Raw genomic sequence first — 23,175 nt, 5'->3', positions numbered from 1 at the left:
CTTATACAGAACATCCCACTCAAAAAGTATACATACACATTTTTCTTTTCTGTCTGTGCCAGTAATAGGGCTTGAACTACAAGCCTGGGACTTTCATACCAGCTTTTTTCTAGTTAATTGGGAATTGAGTCTCATATACAACTACCCAGTTGAATTTGAATCAGGATCTTATATCTCAGCTTCTTAAGTAGCTAGAATTATAGGCATAAGCCAACTGCACCCAGCCACAATACATATTTTTATCAAATAAAACTGAAACATTTTCTATATTTATGTTATGCACACTGGAGAAGACAATAATCATATCAGAGACCTTTTAAGACCACCATAAAAGGAAACTAGATTAAAGGAGAAGGAAATGAAACAGAAAATTGAAAAAATAACAACAATAAGACAAAGTTAATTCTACCAAAAGAGAAAAAAAATCAACCAGCTGGGGACCCGTAGTGGTTCACACCTGTAATCCTAGCTACTCAGGAGGTTGAGATCTAAGAATCATGGTTCAAAGCCAGGCAGGGCAGGAAAGACTGTGAGACTTTTATCTCCAATAAACCACCAGAAAACCGGAGGCGGCGCTGAGGCTCAAGTGGTAGAGTAGTAGCCTTGAGCTGAAGAGCTGAGGGACAGTGCCCAAGCCCAAAGTTCAAGCCCCAAGACCGACCAGAAAAAAAAAAAAAATCAACTAAATTAAGAAAAATAAAAGCAATTAGAATTTATTTCTAATTTTAGTATTTACTTTACTAAAAAGAACTGACAGTCATCTCAAATTCTTCCCCAAAAAACTGGAGGAAGACTTCCAAATCATTTTGATACTGCCATTACTCTTGTATCAAATAGACAAAGATACCACAAGTTAACCATGCACTAATATCTTTGATGAATACAAACATAATACTCTCAACAAAATCTTAGAACCCTGAATTCAACTGTACATTAAGTGCACAGCATACATCATGACCCTGGGACTAGATTCATCATACAAAATAATGTCATCACACATTAACAGAAAAAAAGATAAAAATTACACCATTATTTGCTTTTAACCTTACTTATTACACATTATATTCAGGTATTAAGTCATCATTATGTATCCCATAAAGATATACAGATATTAAATCCTAATAAAAAATATAAACACACAATTTACCAAAATAGATGCAGAAAAAGTATTTGACAACCGTTAACACAATAACAGGAACAATAACATCAAAAATCCTCAGAAGCTGGGTGCCAGTGGCTCTTGCCAGTATCAGGAGGCTAAGATCTGAGGATAGGGTTCAAAGCCAGTCCAGGCAAAAAAGTCCCCATGAGACTCATCTCCAATTAACCACTCAAAAACCAGAAGTGGCGCTGTGGCTCAAGTGGTAGAGCACTAGCCTTGAGCACAAACAGGTTCAGGGACAGCACCCAGGCCCTCAGTTCAAGCCCCACAATAATACAAAAGGGAAAAAAAAAAAAACACCAAAAAACAAAACTCAACAAATTAGGAATAAAAAGAAATTATCTCAATATAGTAAAGGCTGTATAGGAAAAGCCCCTAGTTAACAACTATTCTCAACAGTAAAGAACTGAGAGTTCTTCCTGTAAGAGAAGGAAGGATGCTGACCATCACCAGTTCTATTCTGCACAGTATTAGAAATTCTATGCAGAGTAAATACAGAAGAAAAAACAATTTAAGGCAATTAAATGAGAGAAAGTAAATGTATCTCTTTACATAGCTGACAATATTATACATTTTAAAACCTTTAAGAATTCCACTGAAAAAGTTATTAGAGTGAATTAATTTAGAAGGATGCAAAAAACCAAATACAAAAAACTCAGTTGTGTTTCTACAACTGCAATAAACAATCTCAAAATGAAACAATAGCATTAAAAAGAATAAGACGTAAGAATAAAGACTAATAATAAAGTTTAGAAATCAATTTTTAAAAGGTGAAAGACTTCTATACAAGAAATAGAAAACATTGCTGAAAGAAATCACAACACAAAGAAAGAGAAATCCATACAAAATTCCATCAAAATCTCAGTGTCATTTACTGTAGAAATAGGAAGGGAAAAAAGTCTTCAAAAACACAAATAGACTTAACTAGCCAAAACAATCAAGAGGGAGAAAAAAAAGTTGGGAGTCTAAAAAACTTCCAACTTAATAACTTATGACAAAATATAATAATCTAAACAGTATCTTATTGGTATAAAGATAGATATATTGGCCAAAGATCGGAACAGAGCAGAAATAAAACCACTTATATTTAATCAATGAACTAAGACTACAGGATATGAAAAGATATTCTCTGTAACAAATGATTTTAGTCCCTCCCCCACAGTGTAACCCCCGCTTTCACTATATTTGATGTCAGTATAACATGTGGAGGAGATGGGGACAAACAAGTCGTTTAAGGATTCAGGTGGACCTGTTGCAACAATGAGAAGTACAAAATGTCATGTCAAAATCAGCTTTACAATGTCGGTGTGGGGGGGGGGAGGGGGGTATGATTGGGTGGGGGGGAGGGGGGAGGCTGGGAAGGGAGGTGAAGGGTAAACAAAGGAGGAGGCTGCAATGTTTGGTAAGAAATGTATGCATTATCCTGCCCATGTAATTGTAACCCCTCTGTACAGTATGTTCTCAAATAAAATAAAATAAAATTTAAAATTAAAAAAAAATGATTTTAGGAAAACTGAACCCTCATCTTATAATCAACTCAAAATGGATTAAGATTTAACAAACATCTGAACCTATAAAAACTACTAGAAGAAAACAAAAGGAAAGGCTGGGTGCCAGTGGCACATGCCTGTAATCCTATCTATTCAGGAGGCTGAGATCTGAGGGCCATGGTTCAAAGCTAGCACAGGCAGGAAAGTCCGTGAGACTCTAACCTCCAATTAATGCCCAGAAAACTGGAAGTGGTGCTGTGATTCAAAGTGGTAAAGTGCTATACTTAAGTAAAAAAAAGCCTAGGATAGCACCCAGGCTCTGAATTCAAGCACCACAACAAAACAAAGGGAAAAACTTCATGACACTAATAAGAGCAATGATTTCTTAAATTAATAGCAAAATTATAGGAAACAAAAGCAAAAGGAGAGGAACTTCATCAACCCAAATGGCCTATGGTCAGCAAAGGAAACAATAAGCAAAATGAAACAGAATATATGGAATGAAAGTATTGGGAATCCATATAAAAAAGATATTAAATTGGAAAGCCATCTAATAAAGGATTCAAAACATAAGTAAGGAACTCCTGCAACCTAATAACCAAATAAATAATCAGTTCTAAAAAAGACATTAAATGGCATTTCTCCAAAGACATTTAAACACCAACAGAGGAATAGATCAACAAAATGTGTATAGAGCACATACCTACAATGGAATATTACTCAATCTTTAAGAAGTACTGTCATACATTATGAATAGTCTTCAATGACATTCTGTGAATTGAAATAAGCCAATCATACAAAGAAAAATAGCACATGATTTTTAGCTACATGAGTATCTAATGTCAAACTGATAAAAAACAAAGTAGAATGGATGACGTTAAGAGTTTGAGGAGGAAAATAGGTAATGCTGTACAATGAGTACATGGTTTCATTCATACAAAATAAAAATGTTCTGAGATTTGACATACAACAATGTGCACGCAGATAACTAGTATATGACTAGGACAAGCAGAAAAGATCAAAAGCTATGTACATATGACCATATTAGACAATGTTAAGCGAAATGAACCCCAAGACAGGGACACAAGTGGTTTTTTCTTGCTGTTGTTTTTAATGTAATTATAATGCACTATGAGATTTTTTTGTTTGTTTCTTTGGTATGTTCCTCCCCCACCATTTTCACTGTATTTGATGCTGGTGCCCTGCATCTTGTATATACACTTTTCTAATTTGGGGAGGGGGAGGGAAAAAACAAAATGACCCATTGTAACAATGAGATGTACAAGACATTATGTTGGAAATGAACTTTACAACTTGTGGGGATAGGGAGGGAGGAGTTGGGAAGTGGGGAGGGAAGAGATGGTAGGGGAAAAACAAAGGAGTAGGTAACAATGCTCAATAGGAAATGTACTCATTACCTTCCTCATGTAACTGTAACCCCTCTGTACACTATTTTTACAATAAAAAATGTATTTAAAACAAACAATGTGCACATTTTTACAATAAAAAATGTATTTAAAACAAACAATGTGCACATAGCAATACTATACTTCACACTATCTGATAGTAGGGTAGGTTTACATGGGGTATTTGTGTGTGTGTGTGCGCGCTTGAACTCAGTGCCTGGGCACTGTGTGTGTGTGTGTGTGTGTGTGTGTGTGTGTGTGTGTGTGTGTGTGCGTGCGTGCGCTGTGTGTGTGTGCGTGCGCGCTGTGTGTGTGTGTGTGCGCGCGCGCGCGCGCGCGCACGCACGCGCGCACACACACGCAAACTGTTTCTTGAGCTTGAACTCAGTGCCTGGGCACTGTCCCTGAGTTTTTGTGCTCAAGGATAGTGATCTACCATTTGAGCCTCAGTTCTAATTCCAGATTTGTTTTTTAGCAGGAGACAAAAGTCTCACAAGACTCTGATGGCCTGGCTGGCTTTGAATGCAATCCTTAGATCTCAGCCTTGTAGCTAGGATTATAGGCATGAGCCACCAGTGCCCAGCCATGTAAGGTATTTTTTTACCACAATATTTCAGAAGAGAAATAAAAGGGAGAAATTATATTTGATTGACATGACTCATTCACACTGAATCCACACCAACCAGTACCTGAGGATGAACACTTCTACTTGCAAGTATTCACATCATTATTATTCTTATAGGATTGTACTGGCATAAAGTTTTCTAGTGTGTTTTTCAAATTCCAGTTTCCCCTTTTAGAAAACAGAATGATACCCATCCATCTTTAACCTTCTAGTGCCTTTTTTTTTCATCTAGAATTTCCCAAAGATTACTAATTATAGTTTAATTCACCTGAAAATCATCATAATACCCTGAGATGAAAGGGATCTAGAATAGATCTTAAATAAATGATTGGATTCTCACTTGCTATTTAATGTGCTACTCACCCACCTCAAATTCCCTGTTACTACTATTCTACTTCCTTCCTTCTCGCTTTTCCTCCTCTCCTCTCCTCTCCCTTCTCTTCTTTTCAAACAGGGTCTTCTTAAGTTGCTCAAGGTGGCCTCAAACTCCTGGGTTCCAAATTACCTACCTGCCTCAGCCTTCTCTAAAGGCATGTACCACTATGCCTGCTTTTATCAGTGTTTTACCCTTTTCAAAATGCACATTCCCTTAAACAGAATGCTTTAAAAAAAAAAGAGTAATTCTATTTTATCTTATCCATTTACATTACATCAAACAGTAATCCCAAGCTAGCTTTTTAACATCATAATTAAAATAAAAACAAAATACTTTTGATATAAGTAGCAATGTTTTATTTAAAGTATAAAAATTAAGCCATTAACATTCTAATTTTACTGCTTACTTTTAAATATGCAGTTGCCTCTTGGACAGAAAGTGTTCTGTGACTAGAACTGCCACATTCATGATCTCCTGGAAAGATTAACATATTATTAATTTTCAATCTCTAAAATGCTGTACAACAGAAAAGAAATAAAATTTACATTTTAAAAAGTATATAATTATAGGTTATATTATTATAAACAGTAAAGAAAGATATAGGAATTCCAATAATTAACCTAAATAAACAACAATCCTTACACAAACACTACCGTTAAATGAAAATCTACCTTATAAGCTCCTAACTTCATTGTAAGCCAATGTAAACACCATGTCACGGTGATCAGCTACTTTCACAGACTTTTGGCACACAGGAGGCCCTCTACAGATATTAATCCTAAAGAAAATTTCAACAAATTCTCTGTGCTAACTTCTACATCTATTCTGTTTCTGTTTTTCTATCTGTTGTTTCTCTTGACTTTGGCAGGATCAGGGTTTGGACTCGGGGCCTAGTGCTTGTTCAGCTGGCCCTTTATACCACTGAAGCCATGCCACCAACACTTTTTTTTTTTTTTGGCTGGACCTGGGACTTGAACTCAGTGCCTGGGTGCTGTCTCTGTTCTTCCTTTGCTCAAGACTAGTGCTCTACCACTTGAGCCACAACACTACTTGTGGCTTTTTGTGAGCAGTTTATTGAGATATGAGTCTCATAGACTTTGCTGCCAGAACTATGATTCTCAGATCTTAGCCTTCTGAGGAGCTAGGATTACTGGTCTGAGCCACCTGCACCTCACTCTGCACAGCACATCTATTCTTAGAGCCAATAATTGAAGGATTCAAGTAATTTTGAACTTATTATTGTACTGAAACATTTTCATTTACAGAGTATAACTAAGCCTATCTTTAACAAGGCATCCCTAAAACATTGTTTTAACACAGAGCAACAGGAAAATTTGACAGAAGTTCCTAAGTATGACTTTGTTTCTACAATGCGATATGCTACAAAAATTTGGAAAACTACATTTGTCTTTTCTTGTAATCATTTTTAAGAAAATTTAAAGCTTTTACTTTGGGCTAAATTTCTTCACATTGAACTTAAATTATAATTTTCCCTGTTCTGTTTCTTTCAAATATTTTAAGGATTTTCAACATAAAAGTACAATAATTAGGAGAAATAATTTATAAAATCTTCTATAATAAAGTAACCATGTTCTTCTTTATCATTTTTGCCCAAGAATTCAGATTTTAAGGTTGACTGTTATAAGAAGGGAAGAGTATCTTTTACTTAAACAAATCCTCAAGCTTTACAATGAATCCTCAGATAATCAGTTTCAGAAAATCTAGAAGTTAAACTATAGCACACAGCCAAATCCAGCCTGCCACTGGTTTTTATAAATGAGGTTTTACTGAAATACAGTCAAGCTCATTCATTTCCATTGTACGTATGGTTATTTTCATGCTGTAATGGCAAAACTGAATTAGTTGTGTCAGAGAGGCAATATAGCCCACAAAACATAAAATATTTACTAACTGGTACTAAAGAAAAACCCTAACAAATCCTACTGTACAAAAAGAACTCTAATATGCAATCCAGATTATATTGACCTAGTGTGTTACAGACTACACATCATAAAACAATACTATAGGGACTGGGAAGGTGGCTCAGTGGTAGAGCGCTTGCCTTGCATACATGAGGCCCTGGGTTCAATTCCCAGCACCACATAAGCAAAAAGAAAAAAAAAATCCAAAAGTGGTGCTGTGGCTCAAGTGGTAGAGTGCTAGCCTTGAGCTGAAGAGCTGAGGGACAGCGCCAAGGCCCAGAGTTCAGGCCCCAAGACCAGACCCGCCCCCGTCCCCGCCCCCCCAAATAAAACATAAAACAATACTATAGAAATGGCTCTAAATGTCTGCATTAGCAATGTCAGGATTTCCTAACATATTTCTAGGTGCTAAAGCATTAACAACTAAATGTCATGGGCTTGTAATACATAAATATAAAAGCCATTAAATCAATGTAAAACCAAGGCTTTTAAGGATCTAAATCAAGAAAATGAAAATAGGTAAGAGGATGGAGAACTGTTAAGATTCTAAATACTTCTATTCAACCAGAGAAGAAGCGTCTCATTTATCTATTAGGTTTCTATAATCAGCTTTCCACAAAAGGATGCTATACAAAAAATACTGAAAAACTTCCTTTTTCTCCCCCCCCCCCCACTGGGGTTTGAAACAAGGGCCTTATGCTTTTTGTTCTTTTTGTTACTTTTTTTCAGATAGGGTTTCATATTTTTGCTTGGGGCTGGCTTCAGACTACAATCTTCCTACCTACATCTCCCACATAGCTGGGAGTATAGCTGGTTTTTTGTTTAAATGGGGGAAGTCCTTACATTTTAGGCCTATGCTGGCCTAAAACCACAATCTTCTGTTAATCTGTACCTCCCCCAAGTGGCTGAGATTCCAAGTGGGCACCACTAAAACCAGACTCCATTTTAATTTTCTTAGAACTGCTTATAAAAAGGTAATCCAAAGTCTCTTCTTCCAGATTATATGTAAAATAACTTCAAAAGGTTAAGAAGGTAATGAACAGATATGCTGCCATGACAATTTACAGATGATAAACTTGATACTATTTTATGTACAATAAATTACTCAAATTGTGCTGATACCTGAAAACTCTCAATATCTGAAATCTCTCAATACTTAGTAAGAGCAAAATTTAAGGAAAATTCACAAATTCAATTAATCAGTCTGGGATAATATGTTTGCCCAAGAAAATGATGTCTATACAACCACCAAAGAAAATATGCACTGCTATATTTAATCCGAGATTTTAATTAGCTCATTGTTTATCCAAGTCAATTGAAATTTAAGCATTCAGAATTTTGTTACTATTTATTTTGTTACTATTAATAAAGAAGTTGGCCTGGAGGAAGGGGAGATGTAGAGTAACTCTGATCAAGATACATTCTATACATATATGGATATATCAAAATGAAACCTGCTTGATTCAACTAATTGATGATAATAAAAATACAGAAAAAATGGGAACTGGTAGTTCACACCTGTAATCCTAGCTACTAAGGAGGCTGAAACATGGAGTATCATGGCTCAAAGCTAGCCTAGGCAGAAAAAAAAAAAAATCAATGTGACTACACCTCCAAAATAACCAATAAAAAGCAAGGCTGGAGGCATGGCTCAAGTAGTAGAACAAGAAAGCTGAGTGAGAACAAGAAGCCCCATGTTCAAGCCACAATACTGGAAAAAGAATGTTTGGAGGTGGGGAGGGGAGGATTTGGCTGATTTCAAAATGATATAATATATATGTATAATAATCTAATACACATATAATTTGCACATGATGAATATATATAATATCCAATACATATGTTAGATGGGAAAATATTTCACAAATACAACACTGTACTTAGGAAAGACTATTTCTACTGACATCACTTTTTACATGGCAAAATTAATTTTAAGAAACATCTTTAGAATATCAGTGCTAAGACAATTACCTGCAAGCTGTGCCAATCGATCATGAAGCTTGTATAACGTGTTCATCATAAGATTTTTTTCACTTTCCTAAAATTAAAAGAAGTTATTATGAAATATCTAATTACAAGAAAAATATCATTCTTATTTTTTTATGGGAAATGAAGATGATGTTAAGCGAAATGAAATCCAAGATAGGGACACAAGTGGTTTTTTTCTTTCTTGCTATTGTGTCTAACGTATTTATAAGGTACCATGTGATTTTTATTGCTTTGTATGTCCCTCCCCGCAGTATAACCCACTTTTACTGTATTTGATGTTGGTATAATTTGTGGAGGGGAAGGGAAAAAAATAAATTGTTTAAATAGGGATACAGACTGACCCACTGCAACAAGAAAACGTACAAGATGCTATGCCAAAAAACAAACTTTACAATTTAGGCACCGGGGGAGGAAAGGAGGGGTGGAACTGAGAAGGCAGGAGGGAAGGGATGGTAGGAGGAGTTAATACTGTAACCCCTCTGTACAGTATTTTCACAATAAAAAACTTTAAAAAAAATAAAAAATGGGAAATGAACTTAAAATCATGGAAGCTACATGATCTGAAAGACGAATTTATTTTTAAATAGCCACTATATTTTAAGGAACTTTAATCTATAAATCTAAATGTTATCACTTTAAATGCTTTACTTTTTTTTTTGGTCGGTCGTGGGACTTAAACTCTGGACCCGGGAGCTGTCCCTCAGCTCTTCAGCTCAAGGCGAGCACTCTACCACTTGAGTCACAGAGCCACTTCTGGCTTTTTCTACTTATGTGGTGCTGAGGAATCAAACGCAGGGCCTCATGCATGCAAGGCAAACACTACCGCTGAGCCACCTTCCCAGCCCAATGCTTTACTTTCTTGAAGACAAGAAATCTGCACTAAGATCAGTGCTAACAAAACAATAAACTCCCCAAACTACCAATATAATGTCAATCTCTCTACATACAAAGCATGCTTGTATAGATTGTTCTGGTAGGCTCTTATGCATCAATGTTCCCTTCATGTTTGGTTTTAATTTAACTCAATGACATAAAACTAAAGGCATGAATATTATCAGGTTGACATGAATCCTTTCCTGTGCTTTAAAAATAACCCTACATAAAAATGATCACTATCAAAGTAAGGCAAAAATTCAAGGTAGTTAAAAAGCTTAGAAAAACTGTTCTCTGAGAGCAAAATGAGAAACCCAATAAACAAGATGATTCCTGTTCTCAAGGAGAAAAACAATTTATCAGATATATGAAGTGTTCTATTACAATTGCAAAGTATAGTGCAAATACAGAATAGGGAGAGAAGGAAAGACACATTTGTGAAACAGAGACTACTACCTTTAGCTTTGAAGAAAGGATAGAAATTGACCAGCACTCCAGCCAGAAGGAATAGCATAAGCAAAAGCATGAAGACATGACAGCACTGGTTATATATACATAGCTGGCAGACTAGTTTGACTGTCAGTAAATTACTGAAAAAGTTGTTTGAATTAAATGCCAGAGAGCTCTAAATACTAGGAAAAAGAATTTGACCTCATTCTGAAAATTTGGGAGAAAGAAATTAAATACAACTTGTGCAAATAAGGAACAGTTCTAGAATCAGAATATATGGGATGGCCTGAAAGCAGAAAGGAGTCCAGAGAAGGGACTATGGAAATGGTATATATAGGCTATATGCCCTGCTAAGTAGTCTAAATCAATAATACCCTTAAAAGAGCAATTGCAATTAAGATAGACCAATATACATGATGAGCAAGGGTAAGAGACAGGGTTACAACTTATCATACTATCGGAAACTCATTTATTACCAGGGGTTGTGCTTTATTATTTCCTTCCTTCCTGATGTGCCTAATAAAACAGGATTTCTGGATGAATATGACCATGGACCAAATTTAGGAAAGTAACATTTTTATGTTTTACGATATATAATCATCCACTTATTTTTATTTATTCTGTATGTCCAAGGAAAGAGAACAAGTTTGTATTTGACAACTAACATGCTTTTATTAAATGAAGTTTTAATCAGTGACAATAGGAAAGAAAAATTCATCCAAGGCTCTAAGATCCTACAAAGTCTCTGCTTTAATGTTATATGACTGACAGAAATAAAAAAAAAAAAAAACACTTATTCCTTCAGATGACTACTACTTGCCTTTTTTTTTTTTTTTTTTTTTTTTTTTGTCAGTCGTGGGGCTTGAACTCTGGGCCTGAGCGTTGTTCCTCAGCTCTTCAGCTCAAGGCAAGTGCTCTACCACTTGATCCACAGGGCCACTTCCAGTTTTCTGGTGGTTTACTGGAGGTAACAGTTCACAGACTTTCCTGTCCAGGCTGGCTTTGAACAGTGATCCTCAGATCTGAGGATCTAGGATTACAGGTGTGAGTCAAAAGCGCCCGGCCTACTTGCCTTTTAATATTTTTCCAGCCACTCCATTTTTCTTCCCCCACCCCCAGGCCTCCACTTCTATGTCAACAGGATTCTGAATCAATTCAACTCTTATCTTCCCTATGACTAAAAAATCCAAACCATCAAAATCAATACTTTAAAAGTAAATAAGCAGATTGGGAATGTGGCTTAGTGGTAAAGTGCTTGCCTAGCACACACAAAGCCCTGGGTTCAATTCCTCAGTACCACATAAACAGAAAAAGCTGGAAGTGGCACTGTGGCTCAAGTGGTAGAGTGTTAGCCTTGAGCAAAAAGAAGCTCAGGGATATTGCCCAGGCTCTGAGTTCAAGCCCCAGTAAAAGGTACTGAAATCCAAGATTCTAAAAGCTATGTATTTGTGAGACAGTACAGTACAAAAATGATTTTCAATCCAAGGTTCAATATGGGAGTTCCAATGATAGTGTAGTTTACGAAAAGCATGGTGAATCTGGTAAATCTAAGGAATTAAAGTATCTGAAAGTTTTGAAATATGTTTCTGATCCAGAAAAGAGGCTGATTTCATTTTTGTCTTATATTTTTTATATATTCTTATATATTCTAACCTCACTTTCCTTCTAAAAACAAAACAAAATTTGAATATTTGGTATATCGTTAATGAACACAAGAGACCTAGAAATAAATCTTTTGATACACAGATCTGGATTGGATAATTACCAAAAAAAAAAAAAAAAAAAAAAAGTCCCAAAAACCTAACCAGACAAAGCTGGTTCTCATACAGCAAAATATATAGTGTTATAGTCTCATGCAAAAAATTTCAGCATTCATAGCCGGACACCAGTGGCTGGTGTCTGTAATCCTAGCTACTCAGGAGGCTGAGATCTGAGGATCTCGGTTCAAAGGCAGCTCTGGCAGGAAAGTCCGTTAGACTCTTATCTCCAATAAACCATTAGAAAACCGAAGTAGTGCTATGGCTCAAGCAGTAGAGAGCTAGCCTTGAGCTGAAGAGCTGAGGGACAGCGCCCAGGCACAGAGTTCAAGCCCCATGACCGACCAAAAAAAAAAAAATTCAGCATTCAAAAAACTCAACTACAATTTTTCCAAGAATTATTTTTCTGATGAAAATTTAATCATATTGATCTATACTATCATATAAGAGATAGATTCATTTATTTAATATTATATGAGACAAATTCATTTGGCCATCCAAATGGCCAAAGAATTATGGTCTAAGTAAGATTTTTATAAAACATTATTAAGTGTACAAATCAATGCTGAGAAAGAAATAGAAAGATCTTGGCCCTACTTACATTAAGTATCAAGTATACAAAATTAACTATGAACCTGCAATTATACAAATCACTATTTAAAATTACTTTCTTACTGTTGATGTGATGCTTCTTTCTCAGTTTGTCTCCTAACATTTCAACTTAAGTCTAACTATTCTATCACTCTGTTAAAGACCTATAAATAAATACACATTACAAGTTTTCAAGTAACCCTGCATTAAACAAAAATAATTTTATAATTTAAGGTCTGTTCTAGTAAGACCCACATATTATGCTAAAGCAATCATTTCATTTTAGGAGTGAAAAAAAGGTGAGTGACTAACAAATTTTCCCATATGTTGTTTCCTTTAAATATTTCCCTCTTCTTTCCTCAACTAGTTTTCTCTTCAAGGACATTTTCCACTGTATTATATCTTTGGTTAAATAATGGATTGTAAACACTTAGGATGGTGCCTGGGACTGAATAAGCACTTATAGTGAATTGCCACTATCTTCATTATAATTACTACTATTAATCAGAGGTTCAGTACTTCAGTTTTGCCACCATGAAAATTAAGCCAAGGAAAATCGTCTTGTTCAGTGGATATATTGTATTAAATTTATAATACTGTGGCACTGTAGACTCAAAATTGCAACTAATAAAGTCAGCCTTTTAAAAACAAATGTCACTATAGAGTATTGCTGAGCATTGTTGCTTCATAATTCCATCTTGTGGATCTGATTACTTAATTATACATTACCTAGTACAATAATTTCCTAAGTTAATTGTTCCTATAATAAAAAATACTAACAATTAATTGCGTACATACATATACACACACATATACTATATCTGAACCATCAAAATGCTTCAACATCTTTATCTTCCAAGTTCCTACAATGTAGTAAATAAAAAATACTTTAATTTAAATAAATGTAGGTCTAAAACAGATTTTATAGTATCCTTTGAAAAGGAATCTTAAATAAACATCAATATATTTCGTTTCAATCCTTTGATGATTGAATAGCCCAACCAAAAAAAAAAAAAAGACCCCAAAAGGAAACAAAATGAAGACAGATGACAACAAATGCTAAGACAATCAACAATTTTTAAGACAACAGGTAGACTTTAAGTATAAGACCTAGATCTTACTCAGAAGGCATGCCATTTGGTAAGATGACTTCCATTTTACCTGGCAGTTAGCTTCACATTAATAAATAGTTCATCTTGTAGGAGAAAATCAGTACCAGATTTAATTTTATATGTTAAGGAATACTGAAAATAAGAACATGTATTAAAACCAAAAGAATCTTTTGTAATGTTAGTTGTTAGTCATCTTAAAGTTTTATTATATAAAATATCACATAAAATATCAGTATTGTGATCTTTTACTTACTTGTATATTTCCAAATGTTTCATCAAAGGGATTTTTTACTATCAAGGAAAAGAGAAAAAAAAGAACTATTAGCATAAATTAAATATAAAAATTTAAATCCTTCCAAATAAGTACTTAAAGTGGCAGCATGTACATTGCTAAAGCTGAATGAAAAAATGCAAAAACAAAATCAAAGTAAAAAACTAAAGATAATAAAATTGGGGTAGTATTTTTATTTTCAGACCTCTATTTTTAGTTTACTTCATAACCATTGAAAGCAAGTTGTTCTGATCAGAGGCTCTAAACTCAAATCCAGCTTAGCAGCATCACTTTAAGCTAACATCTTCAAATGTAGTTTTTCTCTTTTTTAAAGTAAGGATAACAATAATGCCCACCTTATATAGTTGTCAGGATTAAGTGAGATACATCTGTATGAAATTCTTAATATGTCTATCATTGATCATGGTCTAAGTATATACTAGTAATTATTATTATTTTCCTTTAAATTGAAAAATTATTTAAAATGCCAACTTAAAATGATTAAAAAATCTTCTTACTCAGGTACTAGTGGCTCACACCTGTAATCTTAGCTACTAAGGAGGATGAGATCTGAGGATCGCTGTTCAAAACCAGGCCAGGCAGTAAATTCTGTGAGGCTCTTACCTACAAGTAACCACCAGAAAACCAGAATTGGAGCTATATATATAGCACCAGTACTGGGCCTTGAACTCTGGGCCTTAGCGCTGTCCCTCAGCTCTTCTGCTCAAGGCTAGTGCTCTACCACTTGAGCTACAGCGCCACTTCCAGTTTTCTGGTAGTTTATTGGAGATAAGAGTTTCAGGGACTTTCCTGCCCAGGCTGGCTGTGAACCGCAATCCTCAGATCTCAGCCTCCAGAGTAGCCTCCAGAGTAGGATTACAGGTGTGAGCCACCTAAGTTTCTTTTTGTTCAAGGCTAGCCACAGCGCCACTTCTGGCTTTTTCTGTGTATGTAGTACTGAGGGATCAAACCCAGGGCTTCATGCATTATAGGCAAGCACTCTACCACTAAGCCACCTTCACAGCCAGATCAACATTTTTTAATACTTTATTTCTAACAAAGTATTAAATTATAAAGAAAAGATTTAATACTTTTTATACAATCTCCTAAGCCCATCTCCAAAATATAAACAAGTTTTAAACTAAATATGTATCATCTCTCATAGTTATTCAGACAGAATCTTCTCTCATCCCAAATATTTAATTTTTTTATGTATTTTATACAGACCATATACTGTATAATCCAGGTTATTACTTAGACTAACTGGTCTCACAAAGTAGTTCACACTGACCAGCTTTCCTTTCTGAGATGCTTTTCTATTTTTATTTGAGAAAACAGGAAGTCCCGTAGGAACCAGGAATTGCCTGATTCTAAGAAAGCTCATGTGAGAGACCAGTTTAACAAGGTACAATTAAAAAAAAAAGGTTGGGGAAAAAATATATCCTGTTATCAAAAGAGATTTTGAGAATGGATTTCTAGCCATTTCTCTACACAACAAAAGGGTTTAAGTTTAGGGGGGAAAAAATTCAACCAAAAAATATCAAAAGTCCTCAAAAGGGAATCAGGGAGAATAGATATCTTAAAGATGAAATAAGAATAGGAAAAATATGTTCAATAACATGTTTAATTTTAATATGAATTTTGGACAGTTTGACGTGAAGCTATATTGTGGTCAATATGCTACACCAAATTCCTTACTAATGGACTTTCAACAAATTGACCAAATAATATTTTATAAAACAGGAATTTTACTTATTCTTTATATGAAGTAGTAAGTATACAAAAGGCAGTTCTAAAAAAAAGTTTTAAAGTCTACAAAGAAAAGTCAGAGAAACACAATTTTATCAGATTTATACAAAATTTTTTTGTCAGCACTATCAACAGAAAACTGACTCTTCAAGTATCTCTATGAAAGCATAACCAAATTTCTGTGACTAAACTGCTCTACTGGGTCTCACAACAGGGACCATGTGTTAGTCACATTCATACTAGTGGAGCCAAGCACAGTATTAGACATATATTTAATGCTTGAAAATGTTGATTGTGCCATCTAGGCTAAATCTACTCTTTATATTTTACTGTGCATTATAACACTGTAAAGTAAATGGGTTATATTCTGCAAGAAGCTGGAGAAGAGTAGGTGTGGAGCAACTGGGAAGGTATGAGACTACAGAGAAAAATCGAGAACAATAGTTCTGTTGTAAAATATTGCTCTGCCCTTTTTTACCCTCTAGATTTCTGCCTCTAATATATTAGGCTGAGAGACTAAAATCTAAAAAGCCAAGAGGATACTTTCTGTCCTATGCACCTCTTTGAAAAAAATGTCCTAATGACACTGTCACCTTCTAAATTAACCGACATACCTGCTAAATTAATAACATAAGTAAAACATCCTTGAGGTTAGCGTTTTAGAAGGAAACTCCATCCAAAACCAACAGCTCTAGTAAACTACAAGTCCTCACATTTCTGAAAATATTTTCATTTACCTAATTTTTCCTAGATCATTTTACTATTTCTAAAAACATTAAGAATAAACTTCATCCAATTTAAGTCTTAAATGGAAGTAAAAAATATTTCACCTGTAGTGAAAATATATAATATCACCTCTCAATTTGGCAACTGTAGAGGGGGGGAAAATGACAGTATTTCAAACAAAGCTACCAGCAAAACTTTGCAACTTCATTTTTATTGTTCAGCTTCTCCTCAAGAGACCAAAAATGGATTCTAGTTCTTATCAAATCCTAAAATTGTAATGCCAAGGTGGCACTTCAAAATCTATTCTCCCATCTCCAATATTTTAGTTTAGGTTTCTAAACTTCTTCTCCAATATTTTGGTTTAGGTTACTGCAAACTTCAAATATATCAAACTTTTTCTTAATATTCTGACTTATCTTTACTTTAATCTAGTCACATTACTAAAGTTCCTAAAATGTTTAAGTAGATCCCTCAAAATTCCAATTGTTTCTCACCACATTTAACAATATACATATTGATCCAAACCTCACAAATTTCAAAACCATTATTAGTTTTACTGAATCTTTTACCAAGTGTACTTTTTTACCATATTCTTAAGCTGAAATCAAATCTATAAGCCATTATGAATTCCAGATAAACAGAAACAGTGAACACTTCTGTAGGCTGGTATACTTCAAAGCATATGTTATATGAACCGAATAAATTGATGATCTGTCAGAAAGGCTTCATTTTTGGTTACTAATGACCAAAATGGGAAGTCTACATTGATCTAACTTATTCTCTCACAGCCCAGAAGAAACATAGTTTAACAATTTACTCTGTGCTTGTCTGTGGAAAGTTGATGATGAATAGTTACAAAAACAACAAAACATCCTTGCCCCTCATGAAATTTATGTTCTACAGTGGTTCAAAGAGACAGTGAACAAACAAATATTAAAACACACAGTATGCCATTTGATTTTATGTGCTTTGGATGGAGAACAAAAGGAATAATGCTTGATAGCTGAAGGAAGTAAGAAATTTTAAGTAAGATAGAAAGATAAAGTTCATATTCAGATTGCATTTGAATAGAGATCTAAGTTACCACAGGAAATATTCCATGTATATGTCTGAAATTTCAGATTTATCTAAAGACTGTAAAGGTATATGAAGGTTGTAAGGTGGTACCAAGTCTAGACTGTTACTGCCAGAATGGAAGGAAGTCAATATGGCTAGAAAGAGTAGATGAAGAACAAGAAGTGAGAAATTAAATAAAATTTATAAGATTTAAAGAGTCAGCAGGTACAGATTCTGTAGGGTTTTAAACATTTTCACTTATTTCTCTAAGGGAGAAAACTGGAACCATCTGTTATCTGGCTCATGCTTTACAAGAAAGGCCCAAGTACTAAGTTATGGCCTACCCTCTGATTTAAATGTAAATTAATGATCTGCTATTTACTGATCCAAGAAAACAGCAATTAGCACATTTATGATTTTTTCCTCCAGTTTTCTCAGCATCAACACAGAAAGTTTTAGTCTGTGCTTACATGTTTCTATTTGTGCATTTGGAAGACACAAAGCACAAAAATACTTCCTTCAGATCTGTCTGATCTTCATACCTGAAAGTCTTCATTCTCTTTTATGTTATCCCGAGGTCTCAGTTTACTGCTATGATAAAACCATGAAGTATGTGTACTACTTGTAACTTGTATGTGTAACTACTTGTAACTTCACATTCTCATTCTCTTTATGACCACCATATATTATGATTTAATTATTTGGTGTTTGTTTCTTCCCCCAACAAAACTGCAAAAATCCCTATCTATCTTAATACCTTGAAGATACTGGGTGATAAGGATATACAGAAACTTGAAGGCGTACCAGTGTAACAATCTCATCAATGCCACAAAGCTACTGTAGTTCTGATCAGTGTACAACCCTCTCCACTGAAGAAAAATAAAGCTACATTACAATTACTGAGTTTTTGCTATGTGCCAGAGAAAATACTGTTGCCATGTACTCCAAAAGTACCTAATTTATCCTCACAACACCTTTATGTTAAAGAAGTTATTCCACTTTTGTGAGCAGAGATATTGGTATATGAAAAGGTAAAGTAAATATAGTTTAATAAACTGGGATTCAAAAAGATAAGATTCAAGCTGAGCACCAGTGGTTCACGCCTGTAATCCTAGCCACTTAGAGGCTGAGATCTAAGGATCGTGGTTCAAAGCAAGCCCAGGCAGGAACGTCAATGAGTCTCTCATCTCCAATTAGCCACCAGAAAATTGGAAGTGGTGCTGTGACTTAAGTGGTAGAGCGCTAACCTTGAGCTGAAGAACTCAGGCAAGACCCATGACCAACCAAAAAAAAACCCAAAAAAACAAAAAACACATAAGATTCAAACTTCAGTATATCTGAGTCCTTCTCATTATAGAACAACAACAGAAAACGTTTTTCCTCCTGGTTTAAGGAAACTTTCCGATTTTTTAATATCCTATGATATAAAATAACAATGAGTGGATGGGTCAGGGAAAACACAGTTGATTAAAAAAAATACTGGGCTGATTTTTAGATAAGGAAAAATGTCTCTTTAATATAAGTTCTCTAATTCAGTTTGGGAAGTATTATCAGTAGTACACCATGCTTCCATGGTAGAATGAACCAGAGCTCTTTCTCTCGCAATAGTGCTCCAACTGCTTTGGAACTTTATCGTGAGCTTTTTTTTTAAAGCCGTAATTTCTAATACCTTATCACATTTAAATGTTTTCATTTGACTTACTTGCAATTTAAGAGATTCACAAACATGTATCAAGTATCTATTAGGCACCAGTGATTTTGATGGCTGCAGGAGACTAATAAATAAACATAAGCCCTTTCCAAATAAATTTCAGTTTAAAGGGCAATAACTCTATACATGGGTTTCCAAAGAAGCTCCTCACAATTCTAACTCTATGCCCTTAAGGTTAGGTATTAGTCTTAAGAAAACTAAAGTCATCCAGGCAGTTAAATTCATTTCCCTGAATGACTCTGGGTTGTACTTTTTCAAGAACATTCAAATTTTCAAATCCCATCTTTACCATTAATGGCTTAGCCAGGCCATAATTACACATGAAGAAGGTGAGAGGAATAGGAGTGTGAGGGAATATTTCCAACAGCTGCCAGACACTGCACCTGTGTATCAAACATCTCTGCACTTAGCCATCAGACAGACTGATCTAAAAATGGACCGAGTGGAAAAGACAGGACATTCTTTTTGCAACAAAAATTTTGCCCATTTGTTTTTTAAAAGTTCTCCAAGTATTTCCTGGCTTTTAGAAATATAAGTTAAAGTTACAAAACAGGCCCAGTTTACTTAATGTATACTGAATAAATTAGAATAAAATTATCTAGGGGTTCATTATATAACTTGCCTAAGGTACACTTTGGTATCATTCTTTTTCTAATCATAATCTTTCCACTGTAATCCCACCTAACTATCTGGAGTAGAGACATACAAATCTAATGAAGGATAATGAATGAAAGAGAGAAGAGGGGAAGGGAAAAAACTAATTGTTTAAATAGGGATACAGGTGGACCCATTGCAACAATGAGACGTACAAGTCGTTATGTCAAAAACGAACTTTACACCTTTGGTGGTGGTGGGGGGGAGGAGGGTTGGGTGTGGGGGTGGGGGGGAGGATGAGATGGGAAGGGGAAACAAAGGAGGAGGCTACAAAAAAATGCTTGATAAGAAATGTACACATTATCTTGTCCATGTAATTGTAACCCCTCTGTACAGCATTTTCACAATAAAAAAGAAAAAGAAAAAAAAAAAAAAGAAAAGAGAGAAGAGCCAGAATTCAAAACTTTTCCATTTCTCATAAACTTTCCAGTTTTCACCTGCCTATTTTAAGGAGGCAACAATCTCCTGTCTAAGTAAACTATTTTTTTTAGTATTTATATTTTTATATTTTTTTTAGATTTATATTTTTAGATAAAAAAGCTTTAAATGTTGGTATCTGTTACTAAGAATACAAAGAAAACTAAAAACAATATATTCAATAAAATCAAAACTAGTTATCAAATTTGTCAATGTAGGCTAGTTCTTATTCTTTAAAATGATAAAGAATATCATATTCCTTTTCAATCTCACAATAAAAACAAAGATGGCAGAGGGAGGATTTGGGGAGGTGGGGAAGGAAGGGGATGATAGGGAGAAAACAAAGGAGGCGGTAACAATGCTCCATAGGAAATGTACTCATTACCTTACTCATTGAACTGTAACCCCTCTGTACAGTATCTTAACAATAAAAAAAATACTAAATAACAACAGCAAAAAAAAAACAAACGAACAACACAAAGATTCCATGTTAGGTGTTGTGGTACATGCCTAAAAACCTAGCACAAAGGAAGCAGAAGCAAGAGTTTAATGCCAGTGTGTCCTACCTAGCAAGTTTCAAACAAAGCTAGGCTACACAGTGAGGTCCTGACTCTAAAACAAAGTCAAAAACAACAAAAAATTCCTAAGGGAAAAATAGGGACAAAAAGCAAAAGTAGTAAATAAAAATAAACAATATATAAAAAGTAATAAAAAGAATGTGATAGCTTTTAATGGAACTCTGATAATAACTTTGAACACAAAGCCAAAATGCATTAATTAAAACATCTAGGTAAATCATAAAATAAGACCCAAGTCCATGCTGTCTAAAAGAAATCTATTTAAAGACAGTAGATAAAAAGAGATGAGAGGAAAAAAGGTATGCGATGCTATGACTAATTAGCAAAAAAAAAAAAAAAAAAAAGGGAGAGTATTAATTTTGGATATAACACACTTCAGAGCAATAAAAAATACCAGTGATAGAGGAATTATATATAATAAAGAGGATAATTCTCCAGATGGCATAAGCCTTGATGTGTATGCACCTAACAACTTAGAATGAAAGTATGTGAGGCAAAAATTGGTAAGAGTGAGGAGAAGATGAATCCATTATTAAACTACAGACTTCAACACTCCTCTACCAAAAATAAATCTACCCAGCAGAAAATGGGTAAGGACATAGTTGAACTGAATAACAACACAACTGGATGGAAGGGATATCTACACATTATTTCATCTAACAACAGCAGAATAAATTAACTCTTTCCAAGTTCACATGAAACATTCAACACAGATCACCTTTTGTGTCATAAAACACACTTTAACAAACCCAATGTCTGCTTTCCTATCACAACTGAACTAGAAATCAACAACAGAAAGAAAACTGGAAAATTTCCACAGCACTTGCAGATTAAATAACATACTTCTAAATAACACAAGTCAAAAAAGCAATCTCAAGAAAAATTTAAAAACATTCTGAAATAAGTGAAAAACACAACCTATCAAAATGCGTGGGTTGCTCCATAAGTAGTGCTTAGAGGGAAATTGATTTTTCCCTAATATATGTTAGGAAAGAAAAAAGATAAGAAATCAATTATAAGCTTCCATCTTAGAAAAAAATACAAAAAAAAAATTAAGTCCAAGTAAACAGAAGAGAAACACAGTAAGAACTAGGACACAAATCTATGGTTTTAAAATGAATTTTATAGAGAAAAATAGTGAAAACTTTTGAAAAGATCACTGAACTCAATAAACCTTTAGACAGGTTAAAAAAAGAGAAGACACATTATCAAACTAATATTATAAATGAGAATAGACATTATTATATATCCTATGGACATTCAAAGAAGAACTTAAGAATTGTATGTCCCCAAATTTGATATCCAACATGGAATTAATTTCTTGAAAGATATAATCTGTCAAAACTCAGAGGAAAAACAAATATGTGACTATGTCTAAATCAACTAAGATGTTATTTCAATAATAAATAACCCTCAAAAACACAAAACATCAGGGCTGGGAAGGTGGCTCAGTGGTAGAGCGCTTGCCTTGCATGCATGAGGCCCTGGGTTCAATTCCCCAGCACCACATAAGCAAAAAGAAAAAAAGCCGGAAATGGCATTGTGGCTCAAGTGGTAGAGCGCTAGCCTTGAGCTGAAGAGCTGAGGGACAGCGCCCAGGCCCAGAGTTCAGGCCCCCGACCGGACCAAAAAAAAACCCATAAAGCATCATGCCTATATGGGTTCAACAATAAATTCTACCAAAAATTTAAGAAAGAATTTATACCAATTCCTGGTAATTATATTTCAGAAGACAGGAAAGGGAATAATTAACTCATCTTAGTATGTGGCTGGCCCATTTGACTAGACTGTATGCCCTTAGTAAAAATTAACTGAAAATGGATCAGAGACTTAAATGTAAAACATATAACTATAGAGCACCTAGGAAATAAGATGAATATCAACATGGCCTAGGGTCTGCCAATGACTTTATGTAATGTCAAAAGCATGACCTATGAAGTAACAGATAAGCTGAATTTCATTAGACTAAAATTTCATGCTCTGCAAAAGACACTGTCAAAAAAATAAAAGCAGAAAACAGAGTCAAAACATACATGCAGCTGGGCCTTGGTGGCTCATGCCTATAATCCTAACTACTCAGGAGGCTGAGATCTAAGGATCACAGTTCAAAGCCAGCCCAAGCAGTAAAGTCCATGAGACTCATCTCCAATTAATCACCAGAAAACTGGAAGTGGCTCTGTGGCTCAAGTGGTAGAGCACTCGGCCTTGAGCTGAAGAACTGAGGGACAGCAACCAGACCTGGAGTTTAAGCCCCATGACC

General features: G+C 34.7%; 1 protein-coding gene across 1 annotated transcript in view; it reads right to left on the bottom strand.

Annotated features, from left to right (window-relative positions):
* The window catches only part of Lemd3 (LEM domain containing 3), a 46,970-nt gene that overhangs the window by 11,272 nt on the left and 12,523 nt on the right, over positions 1–23,175 (bottom strand). The window contains exons 2-4 of the mRNA XM_069988090.1: positions 14,007–14,044; positions 8,953–9,019; positions 5,466–5,533 (exon numbers count right to left, since the gene is read on the bottom strand). Coding sequence (XP_069844191.1) covers positions 5,466–5,533; positions 8,953–9,019; positions 14,007–14,044 — 173 coding nt within the window. The remainder of the gene's footprint in view (positions 1–5,465; positions 5,534–8,952; positions 9,020–14,006; positions 14,045–23,175) is intronic.

The sequence above is a fragment of the Dipodomys merriami genome, unplaced genomic scaffold (assembly GCF_024711535.1).
Source record: "Dipodomys merriami isolate MVZ:Mamm:240054 unplaced genomic scaffold, mDipMer1.0.p SCAF_10, whole genome shotgun sequence".
Taxonomy (NCBI): domain Eukaryota; kingdom Metazoa; phylum Chordata; class Mammalia; order Rodentia; family Heteromyidae; genus Dipodomys; species Dipodomys merriami.
The sequence above is the reverse complement of the archived record's forward strand: the minus strand, read 5'-3'. Positions and strand labels throughout refer to the sequence as shown.